The 18,109-nt window shown below is 48.5% G+C and overlaps 4 protein-coding genes across 4 annotated transcripts; 1 reads left to right on the top strand and 3 right to left on the bottom strand.

Moving 5' to 3' along the window:
* Nucleotides 1-784: 784 nt before the first annotated feature.
* N7519_006892 (putative serine/threonine protein kinase) lies at nucleotides 785-2,644 on the bottom strand (the record flags this gene model as incomplete). The annotated part of the gene is made up of 1 exon (XM_057293668.1): nucleotides 785-2,644. The coding sequence occupies one exon, from the start codon at nucleotides 2,642-2,644 to the stop codon at nucleotides 785-787; it is 1,860 nt and encodes a 619-aa protein (XP_057148479.1).
* A 5,834-nt stretch (nucleotides 2,645-8,478) lies between these two features.
* On the top strand, nucleotides 8,479-11,035 carry N7519_006891 (uncharacterized protein; the record flags this gene model as incomplete). The annotated part of the gene is made up of 7 exons (XM_057293667.1): nucleotides 8,479-8,643; nucleotides 8,723-8,835; nucleotides 8,884-9,735; nucleotides 9,794-9,880; nucleotides 9,936-10,231; nucleotides 10,309-10,768; nucleotides 10,846-11,035. The coding sequence occupies 7 exons, from the start codon at nucleotides 8,479-8,481 to the stop codon at nucleotides 11,033-11,035; spliced, it is 2,163 nt and encodes a 720-aa protein (XP_057148478.1).
* A 377-nt stretch (nucleotides 11,036-11,412) lies between these two features.
* N7519_006890 (vacuolar protein sorting protein DigA) lies at nucleotides 11,413-14,426 on the bottom strand (the record flags this gene model as incomplete). Its single annotated transcript, XM_057293666.1, has 4 exons — nucleotides 11,413-11,497; nucleotides 11,555-11,719; nucleotides 11,778-14,136; nucleotides 14,210-14,426. 4 exons carry the CDS (start codon nucleotides 14,424-14,426, stop codon nucleotides 11,413-11,415), a joined length of 2,826 nt encoding a protein of 941 aa, XP_057148477.1.
* A 387-nt stretch (nucleotides 14,427-14,813) lies between these two features.
* Nucleotides 14,814-17,397, bottom strand: N7519_006889 (ubiquitin C-terminal hydrolase family protein; the record flags this gene model as incomplete). The annotated part of the gene is made up of 5 exons (XM_057293665.1): nucleotides 14,814-15,919; nucleotides 15,982-16,672; nucleotides 16,735-17,103; nucleotides 17,165-17,251; nucleotides 17,326-17,397. The coding sequence occupies 5 exons, from the start codon at nucleotides 17,395-17,397 to the stop codon at nucleotides 14,814-14,816; spliced, it is 2,325 nt and encodes a 774-aa protein (XP_057148476.1).
* Between the last annotated feature and the right edge of the window lie 712 nt (nucleotides 17,398-18,109).

Raw genomic sequence — 18,109 nt, 5'->3', positions numbered from 1 at the left:
TATTTGCGACAACTGCGATTAAGCAAACCCGAGCTTAGCGACAAATGGCGGTCTCCAGAAATGGAACAAATGGCAGGATCGGTGGCATCTCGGCACGTTAGCTCTGACCGCCTTTCAACCTCAGGACACGGGAATAATATTTAGACAACTGTGTGAGTACAGGCTATAATCTATAATTTACTGAAGATAAAAATTCTGTGCGGATGATGATCAATTTTCCCTCTTGTCGTAACTAGCTACAGTATAACACAAGTAAGAGAAAACGGCCGCGGTTATTCCACCAAGTCATCCTACCAGGACTTCACCGCAACTCATTCCACCTTTTCCCTGTAGTCCGTACGCGAACAAAGCTTCCCGTCATAATCAAATATCCACCAGCGCATGCCGAGCCAGCCTTCTAACCTTTTTGTGGTTTTTCGTATTCGTCGTCTCCGCCCAGTGTCCGTGACCCTTGGTCTGATATTGTACAGGAAGAAGAAAGAAACAGTTTGGACGACCAGAGAGGATGATGCAATGCACGTGGCAATGCCTCGTTGAGGACAGACGGAAACAGACGAAACACTCAATCCGATAACAAAGAGACACAAGACAAGAAAGCGCAACATTAATTTATCGTGGGTAATTTTGAACTTTTTTTTCCCAACTGAATCGAAACACGCAAGCAGACATCAACATGAGGGGAGAATATAAGGTGGAGTAAAGTGCGAGTGAATGTCGAGAACCCTAGAAGTGAGTTTCATGCCACCCACCGACGAGATCGAGATCGTCGTCAATGCTTCCTTCGTCAGGAGGATGGAAGCTTCTCAGGGATATTGCTGCGCCAATCTTGCCGTTCGAGCAAATGGCGGCGACGAGCGTCCACAGGCGATGCGGGCTTGGATTTGGTCTGATATCCGGAAGTACCTCGACCCCAATCGTGTCGCCGAGCGTTCGCAGCAACACTCTTGGGACCAAACACCTCACGCGACTTGCGAGGCTTGTACTTGCGCGGTTCGTCCTCGGGTTTGTACTTGCGTCGCACGTCACCAAGCTTCGACCACTTATCAGCACTGGATGGCTCTGCTGGACAGTTCCGTAAGGGGCGAGGCGTGCTACTCGACGTACTCGAGTCGCTGTCTTCGTCAAGAGAAAGATCCCCCAGTATATTGGGTTCCGTCTTCGAATCCACATCCGGGCCATGAGAGCGCTGGTTGACAGAAGCGGAGTCCGGCTCACGCAATCTTGGGAGGGTAGCTCCCTGGCTCTCTTGGCTCCAGCTGCGAGAGTTCTGCTCCCGTCGTTGGGCCACGGCAAGATCCTCGTTCTCAGACTCCTCTTCGTCCCACATGTCGCACCAGCTCTTTGAGATCTTGTCGGCACTTTTGTTTCCAAAGACCATCGACAACGAGGGCAGGGGCTTTGTTGCATGAGACGGCAGTGATCCAGTGATGGAAACCGGATCAGAGCGAGGAAGAGACGGCACCTCACGCTTGCGAAGGTTGAGCAAGACGAAGGATTCACTGAGCTGAGAGTCCAAAACAGAAGCCACTGATGGGGTTTCCATGCGGGACGAGAACCACGAGGTTCCCGCAGCTTCGGAGGCCGGGAACAGATCTTCGCTGTAGCTCTCGTTGTCCGGAATGGCAGACAGTTGTCGGATAGCCTGAGGAGGGCTCGACTGGAGCGCCTTTGCCCACGGGAAAGAATCTCCCTGGTTGACATGGGGGCTCTGGAGAGACGGGGTGCGAAGTGGTTCGCGGTTAGCGCTAGCAGGAACCACCTCACGGTCTTCGGTACAGAACTCATCGAGAGATTCGTCGTCGGTAGTGAAAGAGACCGCGCGGAGAATGCAATCACGCACATCCAACAAAGACCTCTTGGAAGGATCAATGGTCAAGGCATGGGTCAGAATCTCATAAGTGTCCTGAGACATGTTGGGGAAGATGTCGAAGAGCGACTGGCGATCGCGCACGTAATCCGCAAAGAGTACATCGGACTCGGTGGGGGTGACAAAGGGATTACGAGCAAACAGAATGTTCAACAGGCAGATACCCACAGACCATATGTCGGCCTTAGCGGGAGAGTATCCCGTCGTTGTCGGATCATATTGCTCGGGGGCCATGTAGCGGTCGCTGCCAACACAAGCCTCGTGACACCACGAGTCTTGCGTAGCGAGACCAAAGTCGCCTAGCTTCATGGAGCCATCTTGCGTCAGGAAGATATTCTCCGGCTTGATGTCACGGTGATACAAGCCATTGGCATGCATGAAGTCGACGGCACTAATCAGCTGCAACATGAAATCCCGAACGTGCTCGGTCTCCAGTGGGCCACGGTTATGGCGGATCGCCTCGTATAGATCTCCATTGGCACAGTACTCCAAAACAAGATATGTGTGAGTCTCGGTGTCGAACGTATGAATCAGGTTGACCAGGTTGGGATGAAAACCAAACCGGCGGTGACACTCGAGTTCTTCGAAGCGATCGTCAGAGGAACCCGCTGAAGCCTTGATTAGACGTTTGATAGCAACATCTTGGCCGGTCTCGGTATCTGTGGCAAGAAATACTATTCCAAAAGACCCATGGTTGAGAGGGGCCACAGTTCGAAAACGACCATCCAAAAGTTGGCCTTCAACGAATTCTTCCTTCGAGCACTCCATGGTCGACATGTTGGCCATGTGAACCCAGAAAGGGACGAATGCAGAGATGAGATGAAATGGGGGAACGGACTGATGTAATGCTCCAACAAAGAGATGAAGTGAAAACAAGTCTATGAGCCGCTCAAAAGAACACTCACGCGGGTCAAGAATGCGTCGAAGTGTGATAAGCAAAAAGCAACCAGGCTAATGAAGATTAAAGAACAAGGAAGAAAGGTATCAGGCGCGGGATCCCGAGGTAAATAAAGACGGGCGAAAAGAAGAGCCGAGTGTAGTCAGGAGATTGTGATGAATGTGATCCTGGACCGTCTCAGGTTGTCATATAAAAAAATGTACTGGTGAAAGTTGATGGACAGATGAAAAGAGGAGAGAATGATGACGCAATGGCGTAGTTGAATGAACCCGAGGAGGGTTGTTGACGCTAAGGAAATGGGTAAAGACCGTTATGTGCTCATTTGTATGTCGTTTTTCGTTGGTTAACGGGAAGGGGTCCCAGGTGGACGACACGAATGTGTCAAAAAAGAGATGGACAAGTGTTTGAAAGTCGGCCTGATACCGGATGAATCGAAGAGAGTTGAGACAAAGCGCTGCGTAATATCGTAATTTGAAAAAGTCAAAGATGTATAGGAGAAAAAAACGGAAAAGATCCTATGAACACCGGGTTCAAGGTCGAAGGCCGTGACTCAAGTTGAAGATAATTGGGATTAATGAGTCATGAGAGGCCAGATGGTATTGTTGGGACAAATTGGCTGGGCGAATTGAGGGATCCGGTAGAGCACCCTTCTAATCCAAGTTGGAAAAGTAGAGATACTCGATGCCAGGTTGCCCCTGAGGTATGAAACTCCAGAAGTACTCTCACGATAAGGCTCGACCGACGAAACGTAGGATTACCCACAACGCAGGGAACCCCTTCGTGTGGATTGAAGTGACGAAGGCTGGAGGTATTGATAGCACAATGGCAATCTGACAGACCGGGGATTGGGACTCCTTTATCAAGTTGATGAAAGTGAGTCACCCGAGCTCAGGGTGGACCCGGAAGACCGAGGGAAAGGGGTTTCGGACGGAGAGGCGAGAGGAATACTCTTCTGCTGAAGGTAGATCGGGTTCAGACCTTCGAAGCTTGAAGTTGTCGATGGAAGAGTATAGGCCGTCAAGGGTTGGCAATGTCTTGATATAATGACAAGCAGACACGGCAATCTTGGTAACCTTGGAAGCGTTCGAAGTGATAGAGAGGTGACGGATAAGTGATGCGCAGAGAGAGGATTCGGAAGGGTAGAAAGGCGGAAGGGGAGGTGGGATGTAGGAGAGACGAAAGAGAAGATGATAAAGGAACGAGGGAAGATGGATGTTGATGGTATAAGGGGACAGAGAGAAGGAGCCAGGGAGGAGAGGTGTTGTAAAGGCGTGAGGGGAATTGGAGAGGCAAAATGATTGGCCATACCGTTTGATACCGTAAAATACAAGTCTTCCCTCGTGGGCGGTTCATCCGTGTGATCTGCATTGCCCACCAAATTTGACTGCATTTGACTGGCACCCAAAGGTCCTTGGCCCGTTTCCGTCTCCCGGGGAAACTTGTAACGTATGGAATGGATACCTGTATTGACGCGATGGTCCAATCGACCAGTCTCTCCAAGTTTCATGAACCTTCCAGGCATTCCTTATCCTTGGTCAAAGACGTCAAACGTCTACGTGATCTCGATTATTGTCAAATGTTCAATGCAATCATTGTCTACGATAACGCGATAACGTTAAATTCCATTGTTGGTTGCCGTTTCATTCTCAAGTTTGGACCCTATTCATCTACCTAGTCTGATCTTTCAGATTTCAGACTTTCGAACATCCCAAACTTTCGAGGTTCTGGTTCAGAGACAAGCCAGTCACAATGACGGTCGACATCAGCAGGGGCAGCCCTTTTCCCTTGGGAGTGGTTTTTTTTCGTCGGCCGAGGGCGGATCAAGGTGGCGCGCTATTCCCGATGCGTATAATTGCGCAGCTAATTCTGGGGCCACCAACCAATCAGAATAGATTATCTGGCCACTATTTACAGGCTGCATGACGCGATAGAGTGGGATGGCGTGATCTCTTCTGATTGGCTCACCCCGGATACCTACTGCAGCCGGTTTATGTTTTCTTCCAAGGTTATGGTGTATGCGCTGTACGGAGTATGGGTACCCTTCCGCAGGTACTCATGCACAGCGGGACTCGTTTCGGGACCATTTTAGACCAGGACTAGCTTCCAAGGGTTCGGATTCTCTGATAATCCTCTGTGGCACCACTTTCTGCACTATTAACGTTATTCTTTGCCGCGCGGGATTTATGAGACAAGATTCGTTTGATATTATCCATGGTTTGCGGGGTTTTCGATGCAAATTCGACTATCTTCTACGGAGTATATCAGCGATCATCACGAATACGTCGTAGTGGTCACAGTTACTGATGTGTCTCCAGTACAAGTAAAAGGACGTTGGAGAACCATTTCAATCCAAGAACTACAAGCCACGTATGTTGTATGTTGTACTTCGAGTGGAGCGTGCTTTCAACTGTCAGTCCCAACCACCTTTCAGACACCCACGCAGCCCTGTCAAGCGGTGAAGGGGAACGCCCTCGCTGCCCAGGTCTGGCCTTGGGTCAGGTTTGACCGCCTCCTGCGACCTGCAAGGTCAAACCTTGCAGGTCTCATGTTGATAGGTACTCCGTACAATGTACAGACAGTTTTTCCATTCAAAACATTCTCAAAAGTACATAGTACCCGGACTTCTTGAAACGATAGAGTTAATGTGGATATGTGGCACGACTTCGGTGTCCGGCAACTCCTATGCATCACGCGATGTCCACATCCATTTTACGTCTATCATCACCCCATTCTATTCCATTCTATTCCCATTCCTGTCGGAAATGGCAACCCTCCCAATTGAATTCTTGGGCTGTGCATTGTATATGGTCATACCCCCTTTCGGTACAATGTTCCCTGGGTCCTGCCTAGCATATTGTACATCGCACGCAATATAGTACTCTCTACTTTGCACTCCGTATTGCAGTGAGATCTGCAGAAAGGCGATGTGCACGGCTCAGTGTCTGGTCCTGATCTCCCCCTCCATCAGCCATCAGCCATTGCCGTTGGCTCTGTGATTATCATTCCCGTTCCCTTTCATGCAGTCTCGAGTACAACGTATAACATGAATGATAACGTCCGTACACAATATGCTGATATGCTGATATACTAATATGCTGCATATATGTAAAACCTACTCTATAGTATAGTCTACATTAAACCCTCCCCAAAAAGCATTCGTCATCTAATGTTGCTCATGCATCAGAAGGAAGCGATCAGCGTGTCAGGACCCCGACGACAAAGTGTTGTATTATACAACCGTCCTATTACCCCCCCTAGATATTGGTTGAAACGTGTCTCTTCTCTGAATTTACATCGGGGGTACGATTGCGCGGTTTTGCCTGCGTAGCCAGGTACATGACTACAATGTAACATGTAGTGATAAACATGATACCGGGAGTTATCTTCCGAATCCGGCATTTTCGATATGATATGAGATATGAGATACGAGTTGTCTTATCAAACGGAGCATACTCCCGAAGACGTTGCTGGGCGAGAGAAGGAAGTATCCTCCGATAGGGACGATAACAGTCAGATCTCTCAACATCCATGGATCAAAGATATCCATGGTTCAATCCGAATCATCATTATCATACGTAGACCGTGGACTATCATAGACTATCATGCCATACCCCGCACGATCGTCATTCCATGATCATATCCGGACGAGTTCTGAATTTTGAATCCATGTCAGACGGTATTTGAAGGGTCATGATAGTCCAAGTGCTATGGAAGTCCCATAATGGAAGTTGGTGTGGCAGTTATAGCATTGGACTAGTATACATACAAAGTAGCATACGTACGTCCGTTGAGATAATGAGATCATGTCTATCCTCTATTCTACGAGTGTGGGAGAATGGACATGCCAAGTCAAAAGAGGGGGTGAGATAGCCTAGCAGACTGAGGAGCCACTTCCCCGGATTTTGGTCTCAGCTGGTTTTTCTCAATTGGACTAACCTCGTATATTAATCTAATATGTTATACTACCTAAACATGTACTGTATGCCGTGTCATTCTTTGCCTTCACTATATACATGAACTGGAGCCAAAGCTTTATATATTCTAAATTCATTCAGTCCGACTGTGTGAGCTCAATGTGACTTGAGACTAGGATACGTTGAACCGGCACACTGCATATAGCCTGTACGACTACGGAGTACGGAATACTAAACATCTCCAGGACATCGACATGCATTTGCATCGCGCTCATGTACGGAGTACATTGTAGGGCGATCCCAGCCTCCCGTAGGTCTCTTTTTCTCCGTGTGCAACTCCGCGCTGCTGCAGGAAAAGAAAATAAAGATTGGAATTTTCAAGGTCGATGCAAGGGTCCTTCTTGCCTGAGGCCTTTTTTTTCAAACGCATCGTGCGTAGGGACATTTCATGCTGTGTCAGTACAACATATGTTCGTGCTCGACAGGTCGAGTTCTTCGTCCCCGTTGCCGAGTCAACACGGGCATGTCTCCTCTCCTTTTTTGCCTTACAGGTCGAGTTTGTCGCCTTGTCAGCGGGGGAATTGTGTCGATGAATTGGCTACTACGATGTGCAGCATATTTGCCTTCGGCAGCCCCATTGTAGTTCATTTACCCTATGAGTTTATTCTATCTTGTATGTGATGTTCGGAGATCCTATTATAACATTGTAGCCATCATTGCTTCGGCTATGCTGGTTAAGCAATGTTGTTTACTATAGATGGCAACAGATAGGTATACAACATTGAAGGCAGCCATAACCAAAACACCGTCCTCGGCCTCTTAATCCCATGCCACATTCCACCGGGACCTGTCAACGTCATTCGACCCTGACATGCCCCTTTTCGCTCAAGGTGGATCATTGTTACATTTTAATGACTCAGAAATACAGATTGTAATAATAAAAAAGGAAGTCCTCATAATTGAGTGACGTTGAGAGACCCATTGAAACGGAAAATGAGTAATAGGGTGGAGACCAGCTAGGCATGGCCAAATGGACCTTTGGGAGTCACTTCTTCTATTTACAGTGTATGGAGAACTTCGAATCGGATTGGTACTCATTGAGCTCCGCTTGCATCTAGACTCTGTTTTTACTTGGCGATACATATTGTACTTCGAGTCTGTGAGTGGAATAACGGTCGTGTTGGGAATCGGCAAATTCACAATCTGTCCCTTAGAGTTGGGTCTAGTCCAACTGTGAATAACTATGTAAGTAATTAACATTGAAAACGGATATACGGAGTGCCTTGTACTCCGTAGCCAGCTCACTATTGACATTATGTGGATCTGTACATGGCGTAGGTGGATCACATAGGTTGTCTTCAACCTTACAATATAAGGAGAATAGCGTTTATTATTTTACTTGCATTGTAGTAGGTAATTAATCTCTATTCTATTTCTTTCTAGTACGTCTATATTGTACCGAAAAAGAAGGACCCTTGGTTGTTTTATGTGTCCTTGGTACCTGGAAGATCTACTACGATATATATATCTAGTTCATAATCAACTCATCCCTCCAACATATTTATAGAATCCATGAACCACCAAAATATATGTATAAATCAAAAGCTTATACATCCCAACACACATACATCGTAGATTGATCTATTTCACCTATTGAAGTCACGACGGAGGCGATGATTCATAGCAGGATGGCCTCTGATTGGCCGAAAACCCCCCAGCGTTCCGCGATTTAAAAAAAAACGACCGACTCAATATCACCCAGGATGCCGCGAGAGAAAGTCCATTCTCGATGATGCAAAATGAGCAAGCGGACGCTCGAGGAGTCCAGGGCAAGTGCACACATGTCACCCGATGCCGACAATAATGGCTTGCTGCCTATCCAGGACCTGCTCTCTCCTGGCGAGGAGGAACACGGTCAGTCATCCGGACCCTCCAAGAAACCCAGGAACTTCATCGCTACTGTTGTAAGTGCTCTTGTTGCCTCGCCTATTATATTCTACGACGCGCCCGAGACCTCCGGAAGCCATTAACCTCCAGTAATAGGCGTGTGAGACATGTCGCTTGAAAAAGACGAGATGCGATGAATCGCGGCCGAGGTGTGGACTATGTAAGTCGCTTGGCTTAGAGTGTGTTTATAATGAGCGTAAATCTTCAAAGTAAGTCACCCTAGGTGGGTTTTATTTCAATTTCTTATACAATTGCAGACGCGACCAATCTCTTACGATGATCATGAGCACTCTCCATCGACTGGAGACAAAGTTGGAAAACATACCAACGTCTATTTTGAGTGATCTGCAGTCCCTTCAGAGCCAGATTCGTCCTCCTAGTTATGAACCGCAGACCCAGCTATCGCCTGCCTTTGGTGGCGATGGCAACCAGCCCATACCAATGCTTCCCACCAGCGGGGATAACTTCACACCCGCGGCAGCTGGGGATGGAGATGACTTTGAATTTGAGGAGAATCAACCAAAGTCAGACTCAGCAGGCCGGATCTCTATCTCTTTCAGTCAGCATGGTGTCATCGTGTGGCCTGGAGCAAGACAGATCCTCCCGAAGCAATTGCTCGCCGCCTATGAAATGCTCGGGAAAAACTATGTCATTGAGCTGGAATCAGCGCGGCCTCCGCTGCCAATGTTTACCAGTGCGTATCCGTTGCAAGCGGGAGATCACTGGTTAGAAGTACTTCCGTTGGCAATGATCAGAGGTTTGGCGGATGCATTCTTCAGTGTTTTCAACCCCTCCACGCCGATTATGGACAAGGGGTTCTTCTTTTCCTTCACTCTTGGCTCAGCCATTGAGAGTGGTTTTGGATATAATATAGAGAGCTGCCTAGTGCTTAACGTACTAGCATTGGGCTGTCTCGCTGTTCTCGCCTACCAAGAAGGAAACTACCCTTTGCCAGGCTCTCCGAGCCATCGATTTGAACCTCCAGAATGGATGAACGTGGTTTACGAAGAGCAACCTGGACTGCGGTTCTTCAACGAGGCTCGGCGACGTATCGGCTTCTTGATGTGCGACAACGATCTTCAAAGTTGTCAATTCTACCTTCTTTCCTCGTACGTATCCATGCCCCAAGCCTACTCTTATATCCAGATTGATACTCATACTCTACAGTGTATATTATAGCCAGATTCCCCGTCCGATCGATTCCTGGACAATGATTTCCCGCGCTGCTACTTGCTGTCTATCAATGTTGACGAAGTGAGTTCTGCCGTATCCATCTCAAACACCTAGGATGATACTGACTCGTATACAGCCATAATGTGAATTTTGACGAGTGGGAAGGCGATATGAAATCCCGCGTATACTGGAACTGTTTAATGAACGAGACCATTCTCGTACAAGAGCTGCACCTCCCATCAAGCGGCCTCTCTCGACTCGAAGAAAAAGTCCCAATCCCCAAATTCATCGGCTTCGAAACGACCGGCTACGCCTCAAACCGTTTCAACGCACCAAGCGTAGTTGACGACTCATACTTCCAATATCATTTCCTGGCCCAAGTAGCCCACCGCATCATCCTCACTCGGATCCGCCATTCTCTTTACTTCTATTGTGAGCTATCCTGCCATTTCACCCAGATAACCGAAACAAAAGCCAAACTTCATCCTCTAACGCCCATCCTCCATTAGCGGACTCAGGAACCTTCCCCCTCCCGGCAATAACCACCGAGCTGCACCATCAACTAGAACAATGGCGCACCAACCTCCCAACAGCAATCCAATTTAACAACGCCCCCTACTCATCCCATCCAACCCCAGCAACGCCCTCGATCCACCCCTCCCCGTCCGCCTCAGTAGCATCTCCGGCCCACATCTCATCACCAAGACCAAGACATACAGATCCGAACCATCCTCTCTCACCGGCAGTAGCAGTAGCAGACGCCATGCTCAAAGGTCGGCACATGATCGCGCGCTTCCACATCGGCCGCCCGTATCTATACAAAGCTCTCCGAATCCCGCATCTTCTAACAGATGAAGACTTTGTGCAAGTGCGAAGTGGTCTCCAGAACGCAATGGACTGGCCGATCACTCAGGGCATCTTCCGGAAAATGAAGAGCTGTATTCCGATTAGGTTTGCCTTTTGCTCGCAGTGAGTTTGCCCCTTCTATATTTCTCTTTACATACCGATATTTTGGATGGGGTTTACTAACTTTTCCTCGCCGAAAGATTCTTTGGCCAAATACTGCTCTTCTATTGCATAGCCCATTCGCCAAGTGCCCGTCTTCGCGAGACACTGCCGGATGGCTGGGAACGCTGGAACGAGGAGATGTTAGGATTCTTGGAGGACTGTGCACCGCATAGTCCGGCCGTTGCGCAGGATCTGGAACTGCTGCGGTATCTATGGCCTGAGAACTAGGCATTCCGTATGCGACAGGTATATTCTATGTTGTGAGACAGAGTCATTTGTCGTTCATTCCTATATCCTTCCCAACTGCCTTTCTGGGAATTTGTTTATTTGCGCATGGAGTTGGGTAGAATATTCACAGTGTATCTGCTGCATTCAGGTATGTTATTTCTCTTTGAAATGTGTACAAAATCAATGTTTGGGTCCAAATCACATTCAGCATAGCCATGTCTATATACGAGGGCTAGGCCTCATTTATCATGTAGCATCTGCTCAAGACAAGGAAGGGTATTGCGAAAAGTCAAAAAGGAAACTAGAAAAAGTGTTCCTGCAGGAATATTGCCTGAGAATCAAACAACAACATGTCATGGCGGACATAAGAGAGCATATCAGAGAGCCCAATCCTCGGCCGTCTCGGAGCTTGCGATGAAGGGTTTGTCAATTTGTTTGATGGCATGGTCACCACAGAGGATACTGCGAGAAATTATAGTTAGTGAGATATACTACTAAGTCAATAGGACAGACACATACCAAGCTTCAGCGATTAGCCCATCTAATTCCTTAACAATCTCCTCACGCCGCGAGGCAGAGATATCGCCACTGCTGAGCTGCGCCTGCAGATCCCGAATATACTTTTTCTTGCCACCAGCGCCGTCCAAGACTTCCCTGACCCAGACAGTCACTGTGGAAAGCATGCTGGCAGGGAAAGACGAAGAATTGACGGCTGAGAACTGGTAGCGAGCAGATCCAGCACCTCTCACCTGGCTCAACGATGGCGTAGCGAGTATCAAGACCGGAAATTTCACCGCGGATTTGGCGGGCTGTCAGGGCTGAGTTATCCATTTCCTGGCGGAGCGAGTCGATGTGGCGCGAGTAGTCCTCCAAAGCAGTACAAATCTCATCCTTGAAGTCGTCGATGACGACGAAATCGGGGAAGAACGGGATCAAATCCTCGATGCGGAGCAGCTCGCAGCGCCGCAGGAATTCAATCGCATCTTTGATGCCCGTGCCCGGTTGGCGAATCTTTTTCTCAGCGACGAGGAGCCATAGCTTTTTGCGGAGCTTATCGTTGCCCTCCGGGCGGTCTGCAACGATCGCGGCCAGTTCTATGTCTTTGTGTTCCAGGGCTAGCTCTACAGCCTGTAGATACTGTCCCATTGTACTGTAGATGTGGATGCATGACTGGATTCGTTGGTGTTGAATGCACAGGCGAAGTGCAAAGTCTGCATCGTACGGAGGGGGTGATGATGGTTGCGATTGGAGATAAGTCAGCAGTCCAGCCTCAGACGGTGAAGGACTGGAGGCATGTATTGAGATAAGTGTGTTGTGGACCGCTGCGGATGGATTCGGGTGGTTGACAATGATGAAGTTCAGATACCGGACTGCTCGGTTCTGGCTGAGGGAGGAGACGCTGGCAGATTTGTTGTAATTCAACAACGCGGGGATCAGTCTCTCGGGATCAAGGTTCGTCTGTCGCATAAGAATATCAACCAGGTCTGTCGGCTTGTGTGTCATCAGCACACTGCTATATTTGTAGAACACATCGGCTTCGCTTTGCCGCTGCAAAACCTTCAAGGCTTCCAGCCATTTCTCGCGCTGGATCCAGTAGGATAGAACATAGTTGTGATCGTTCGTAGCGGTTGCGAAGAATAACAGTTCTTCCTCCCGCCCATGACTGCTGATAATATCGTATACTGTTTTCTTGTCCAAGTCTGCTTTGTGGCTGTTCACAAACTCTTGAAAATCAGCTCGAATGCTGCCAAGCTGATCCTTGATTTCTCCAGTGCTTGTGCCTTCTGCCAATTCGGCTTTCGTGGCGATATTGTCATCGAGAGAATTCAACTTTGACATGAACAGTTCCACAAGCCAGCTCGCGACCATTATTCTTTGCATAAGCGAGGCCTTCTTGTATGTTGCCAGCTGGGAGAGGAGGTAGTTCCGCAGAGCATCATGCTCTTTATGATCAATCATGGTAAGACAAACCTCCTCGAACCCTTTGCTGCTCTTGCCCCATACTTTGGCTGCTTCTATGAAGTTACCCTTGCCTGCCAGAAAATCACCGGAAGCAGTCATAACAGCATCTCGCTGGGCAGCACCTCGGGCATACTGGAGGGCCTCATCGAATTTTTGCTCTTTCAAAAAGATTTTCCAGACATCTCTGTCCTCATCACCTGCTACAACTTCAAAAATAGCCTTGCTAGTGAAGAGCCAATATGTGCTTTTGGTGAGATCAGTCAGGAGGCCCAGCGCGCTTTGCCCAGGTTCCAACACAGGTTGATCGTGGACAACTTCCTGGCTGAGACGATTGACTGCAACCACTCTGCCCCCAACAAGTGCTAGGACATGCCACTGTGACAGAGTCATGGCAGAAATGGGGTCTTGTATCAACTTCCGCCCTCCTCGCGGTGACTCCGAAGCTGGAAATACCGAGCGCGCAAGCATATTTGCGGTCTTGAATGGAGACTCCGACGTAAGTTGGCCATGATATATCCCCTCGGAACTGAGCCATGCAAACTGCTTTTCGGTATACCCCTCGGCCGGGTAGCTCTCTGAAATTGTGGGCGAAATCACCAGCGAAGATGGCGCAGAGCTCGACGGGTTTGGAACCTCGTGAATCACTGGCGTCTCGCGCTGGAAAAGCTCCGAGTACACGCCGCTTTCCCTCCCATGCTTTGATACTCCTGTCCGGCCAATGAAATGCAGTAGCTTCCCATAGGTTGCCACAAGCACCCTTCTTTGGTCAGGCTTAGATGGTACCGACTCCGCCGAGATTCCAACCACTGGAGAGGCGCCTGGCACCTGGTAAACCGGGGTGGTATACTTCTCCTGTCGGTAGCTGGAGGGTTCAATATAAGTCTCGTAGACATTGCCATCAGTGGCACCAAGGAGGATTTCACGGGTGGAGGCGGTGGGTAAAGAGGGATTCCAAGCAACGCTTTCGATTGACACGCCTTTCAATCGTGTCAATGGTTTCGGTTGTCGCGACGGTGTCTGGGCGTGGAGATAGTAGTTTTCGCCGAGGGTCGTGGTGATAATCAAATGAGATGCCGATGGGTCGAGGAACATGCGCCGAATCACTCCAACTTCCGAGGATTTCTTGGGGAGGTCGATGTCTGTTGTTCATGAGCATGGTTAGGTCAACTCGTTGTGGCTGGCATTTGCTGCGGGGAAGGATTGAAAGCCTACCTTCGACATCTTCAGGGGAGTCAAGATCGATTCGGAGAATGCGATTAGTTGATAAGGCTAGCACAAGCACGTTGTTCGCAACTTGCGCTGCAACGAAGTCCGCGGCAACGGAGAAGGCCAACTGCACCCGTTCAACGTCGAACATGGGGAGGGAAGAGCTCGGTGGCTCCATTAAGTTGCTTGGAGCAACATAACTGCTGGATCCGTCCAGCGCCATGGTGCGCTAGCTGTAGGGGCGCTATGGCATGCCGCTCATACAATAGTTGAGGCAAATCAAAGGTCTTGCGAATTGATGCAGGACAGAATGGACTCTTGAGGTCGTCACGGTCCAAAGGAATGCGGAGGCCTGGTGCCTTGACACCTGAGGCCAAGACATTGAATCACCAGATCAGAACTACATACAACATAGTACTAGGTACTCCGTACTCACTAGGAAGATCTACAAGACAGACAAGAAAAAATAGTTGCCTATAGGCACATTGTTGATCTCAACATATATTATAAACACCAAAGTCACACTCATGTATCATGGGTATCATCGTTTGTGAAACATGCAACAGCTGGACTGGGTATCTCAAAACAAAAGGAGCATCATCGGCTTGGCTCACATCACTGCACATTCCCTATCCAATTTCCTACTCTTCTCCTTGGATTTCTCCTTTGTCTTCCCTTTATTCCTCTCACGATCTTTCGTTCGGCCTCTTCCACGCTTCTCCTTGTTCTCAAGGGCAGCTGGCCCGAGTTTCATATCGTCCACAGTGTCATCAATCTCCAATGCAGACTCACCTTCATTTTCCTCAGTGAATTCGTCGTTGCTAATCTTATCTCGGCTAAGCCGTTCAGCGAAGCGTGAAAAAGTGGCACTAATTCTATTTTCACCCGTTTGGCTGCCAGTACGGCTTCCGGGATTACTTCTTGCTGATCGAGACTCACGGAGCGAAAACGATGCCCCCTTTGTACTTCCTTCTTCCATCGGAGCCAGCCTAGGGGATGAGGATGGAATAGAGCGCGGCTGAAGACCAGTTGGATTGCTGGTTTCTGAGACTGCCGTGCTTGATCGCCTTGCAACACTGGCTAGTGTTTGTGCATTAGTCTCGCATGGCCCCGTGACCTCAACACTTGGTCGGTCAGAAGACAAGTCTTCGGCGCTGAAATCTGTTTGATCGCCTAGTGTACTGCCGTCTGACGCCCGAGAGGATGGTGCATTCGGAATGTTGGGCGCAGATGGATCTTCGCCGATCGGAAGAATTTGGTAGAAGAGAAGATAAGGGGATTCAGTCTTCAATGCTTGGTCAATGTCAACCAGTGTCACTCGTTCTGCAGCGAGATCGTCAAACCGCATCCAGTGTTTTGTTGTCTCCGGGGCTTCCGGGCCGGTGCTGACAGGAGTGCCAGCATTGTGGCAATTAGTGCCTCGAACAATGGAAATGTAATGCCCCGAGTCTACCGACTTTCCCCTGTGGCAAACCAGAGCCTGCAAAGAGAGTTTGAAGCTCCCATAGATGGGAGCATTCGCATCCAAGTTGTCATCTTGGATGAAGTGAGGCAGGCCGATCTCGGTTGGTATATCAATGTGGGTATTGAGTCTGACTGCCCTCCCGTCTGGCAAAAAGGAATAGCGTTTCAGACACATCCCAAGAATCGGCCTTTTTGCGGAAAAGTGTGCTGCAACTTGCGCGTCGTTTGTTGGTGTATTATCGGTATACCACGCTAAGCAAAATCATCTTAGTTCATGCAAAGCTCAAAGAATAGAACAAAGGGAGATGACATACGTATCAAACTGAAAAATTGCCATGCAGGCATCATTACCTCCTTCTTATATGAACCCTTTCGCGGTTGCGTATCTCCACTGGTATCTTGATTTGCACTGGCATCTTTTTCCGGATTCGAATGGCCAGTATTCGTATCGTCACTTGGATCAGGAAAGAATCGCTGTCGCACAATACTACCACGTCGACCGGGTGTCCGAGATGCCTCGAGAGATTCGGTGAACTCACTGAACGATGACCAGGGGGTTGGTTTTTCGGCCCGCGGCGTATTGGTTTGGGAGGGAGACACAGTGTGCGTGCTCTCAATCTCCACTGTTTCAACATGCGAGGTGGATCCCTTAGATATGGAGAGTGAATCCACCGACCGAATCGAGCTAGTGGTGTTGCGTCGTTCCATGTGTCGCTTAACTTCAATGATGTTATTGAAGTAAGCTTCCAGGCAGTCTTCCAGTGTGAGTGATTGTCCATCAGTTGGCTCGGGCGGTATTGCAACCTCGAGAAGTCTCTCATTGATGAACTTGTGGTCGTCACTTTCATCCTCCTTTCCAGTATGATAAATGTCCATCTTCAAAGTCAAAAGTGGCAGTTCTAACTTTTCGGTAATGAAAGTGAATGCTTCTGAAGCATCCTGTTGCTGGAGTTTAGCCGCATCTTCCCAACCACATTCTGCTAGGGCATCCTGCAGGTGTTTTGTCTGAAGCCAACTAGTTAATATGAATATAAAGGATTAGGACAATCACAAGTATCGTAACTAACCATATCCGTGGTGATGAGCTTCCCCGCTCGCAACAGATTCACCCATAGTCTCAGAAGGATTGCAAGCTTTCGACGAGGCTCATCATTAAACGATTTGTATAAAATGGCCTCAAAACAATCGAGACGGGCAAACATGGCGAACAACAACGCGTCCAGGTAGCATGTGACACCTTGACGATTCTCTGCGCCTAGGAGCTTGGTGTTAGGTGTGTAATTCCTAATGACCCCCTCGATGGAGTCTAACAGCAGAAGCAGCAGGCTGAATGCCTTCTCTGTGTCGCCTTGCGTGGATTGCAATGCATAACTCATGTGCGCTTCCTCCAACGCAGTGATTCCAAGTTGTTTAATTCGCTGAGCAAGGGCTTTGACCTATGTGTGAATTTGGAATATTAGACAAGTGCAAGCTGACCGCAAGGCGCTTAGGCCATACCTTCTTCTCATGATCGGAATTATCTGACAGAGTCGTATCGGACTTGAAAATTCCATGGAATAGAGGACGCGAAAGGATATGAGATGCCTGGGAAGTACGGAGCATTAGCCAATGTAAGATCTTGTGTTTAAGCACCATCAAGGTGTCCTATACGCGCTTACCTCTTCTTTGCTTTGCTTGTTCAACTTATTGTGTCGATCGCGACGCGTCAGAAACCGATGGATTCCACTCATTATCGCGGGTAGAAAGAGAAAACACCCTCAAGAGCAGGCTTTCGAGATTGAACCGAAAAATCCCAGGCATCGGAGACATGCGGGGGATTATAAGACCTGTAGACTAGTTCAGAGCTTAGTCAAGGCTGCAGGATTTTTGAGCGCATGTAGGATACATCATAAGTAGAGCTCTTATGACATGAGCACGCGTCGAAAAGAGGTAAGCAACTGAAACCCGTGGACAAGTGATTTGAAGTCGATGAACCTCAAGTCCAGGTGATCTGCGGGGCACGGGGACACCTCAGGTAAGAGCTCGGTCTTTTGCTTCTGCCTTGTCATTTGCCCTAATTCCCACCGCCTGACGGCGGTGACAGGTAAATTCTAGAACACTTCCAAGGTAGAGCCTTGGAATATATAGATGGGTAGTAGGATTCACCATAAGAAACGACAATAACAGATTCAGGATATACTATCGCTTCATCACAGAGAATGAATTGTCTTGATCAGCATGTCCGTCCAATCGTCAGATCTAGGTTGATTCTCATTGTATCCTATAGATTCTTCTGGAACCAAACTATGTAAGTGGCTTAATCGTAGCTGTGTATTAACTTCAGTGGTGTTCCTCCTAGTCCAAGGCTTACCACGAAGGTAGGATATCCATGTTGAAAAGTACACATTGGTAGGTACATAGTAGGGCTACCTACATGTAGGTATCATCTTATATAGAGGCCTA

Source organism: Penicillium mononematosum (assembly GCF_028829835.1).
Source record: "Penicillium mononematosum strain IBT 11891 chromosome Unknown utg000003l:1.0-8172316.0:1.0-8177699.0, whole genome shotgun sequence".
NCBI classification, from domain to species: Eukaryota; Fungi; Ascomycota; class Eurotiomycetes; order Eurotiales; family Aspergillaceae; genus Penicillium; species Penicillium mononematosum.
Note: the sequence above shows the minus strand (reverse complement) of the source record. Positions and strands in the feature narration are given on the sequence as shown.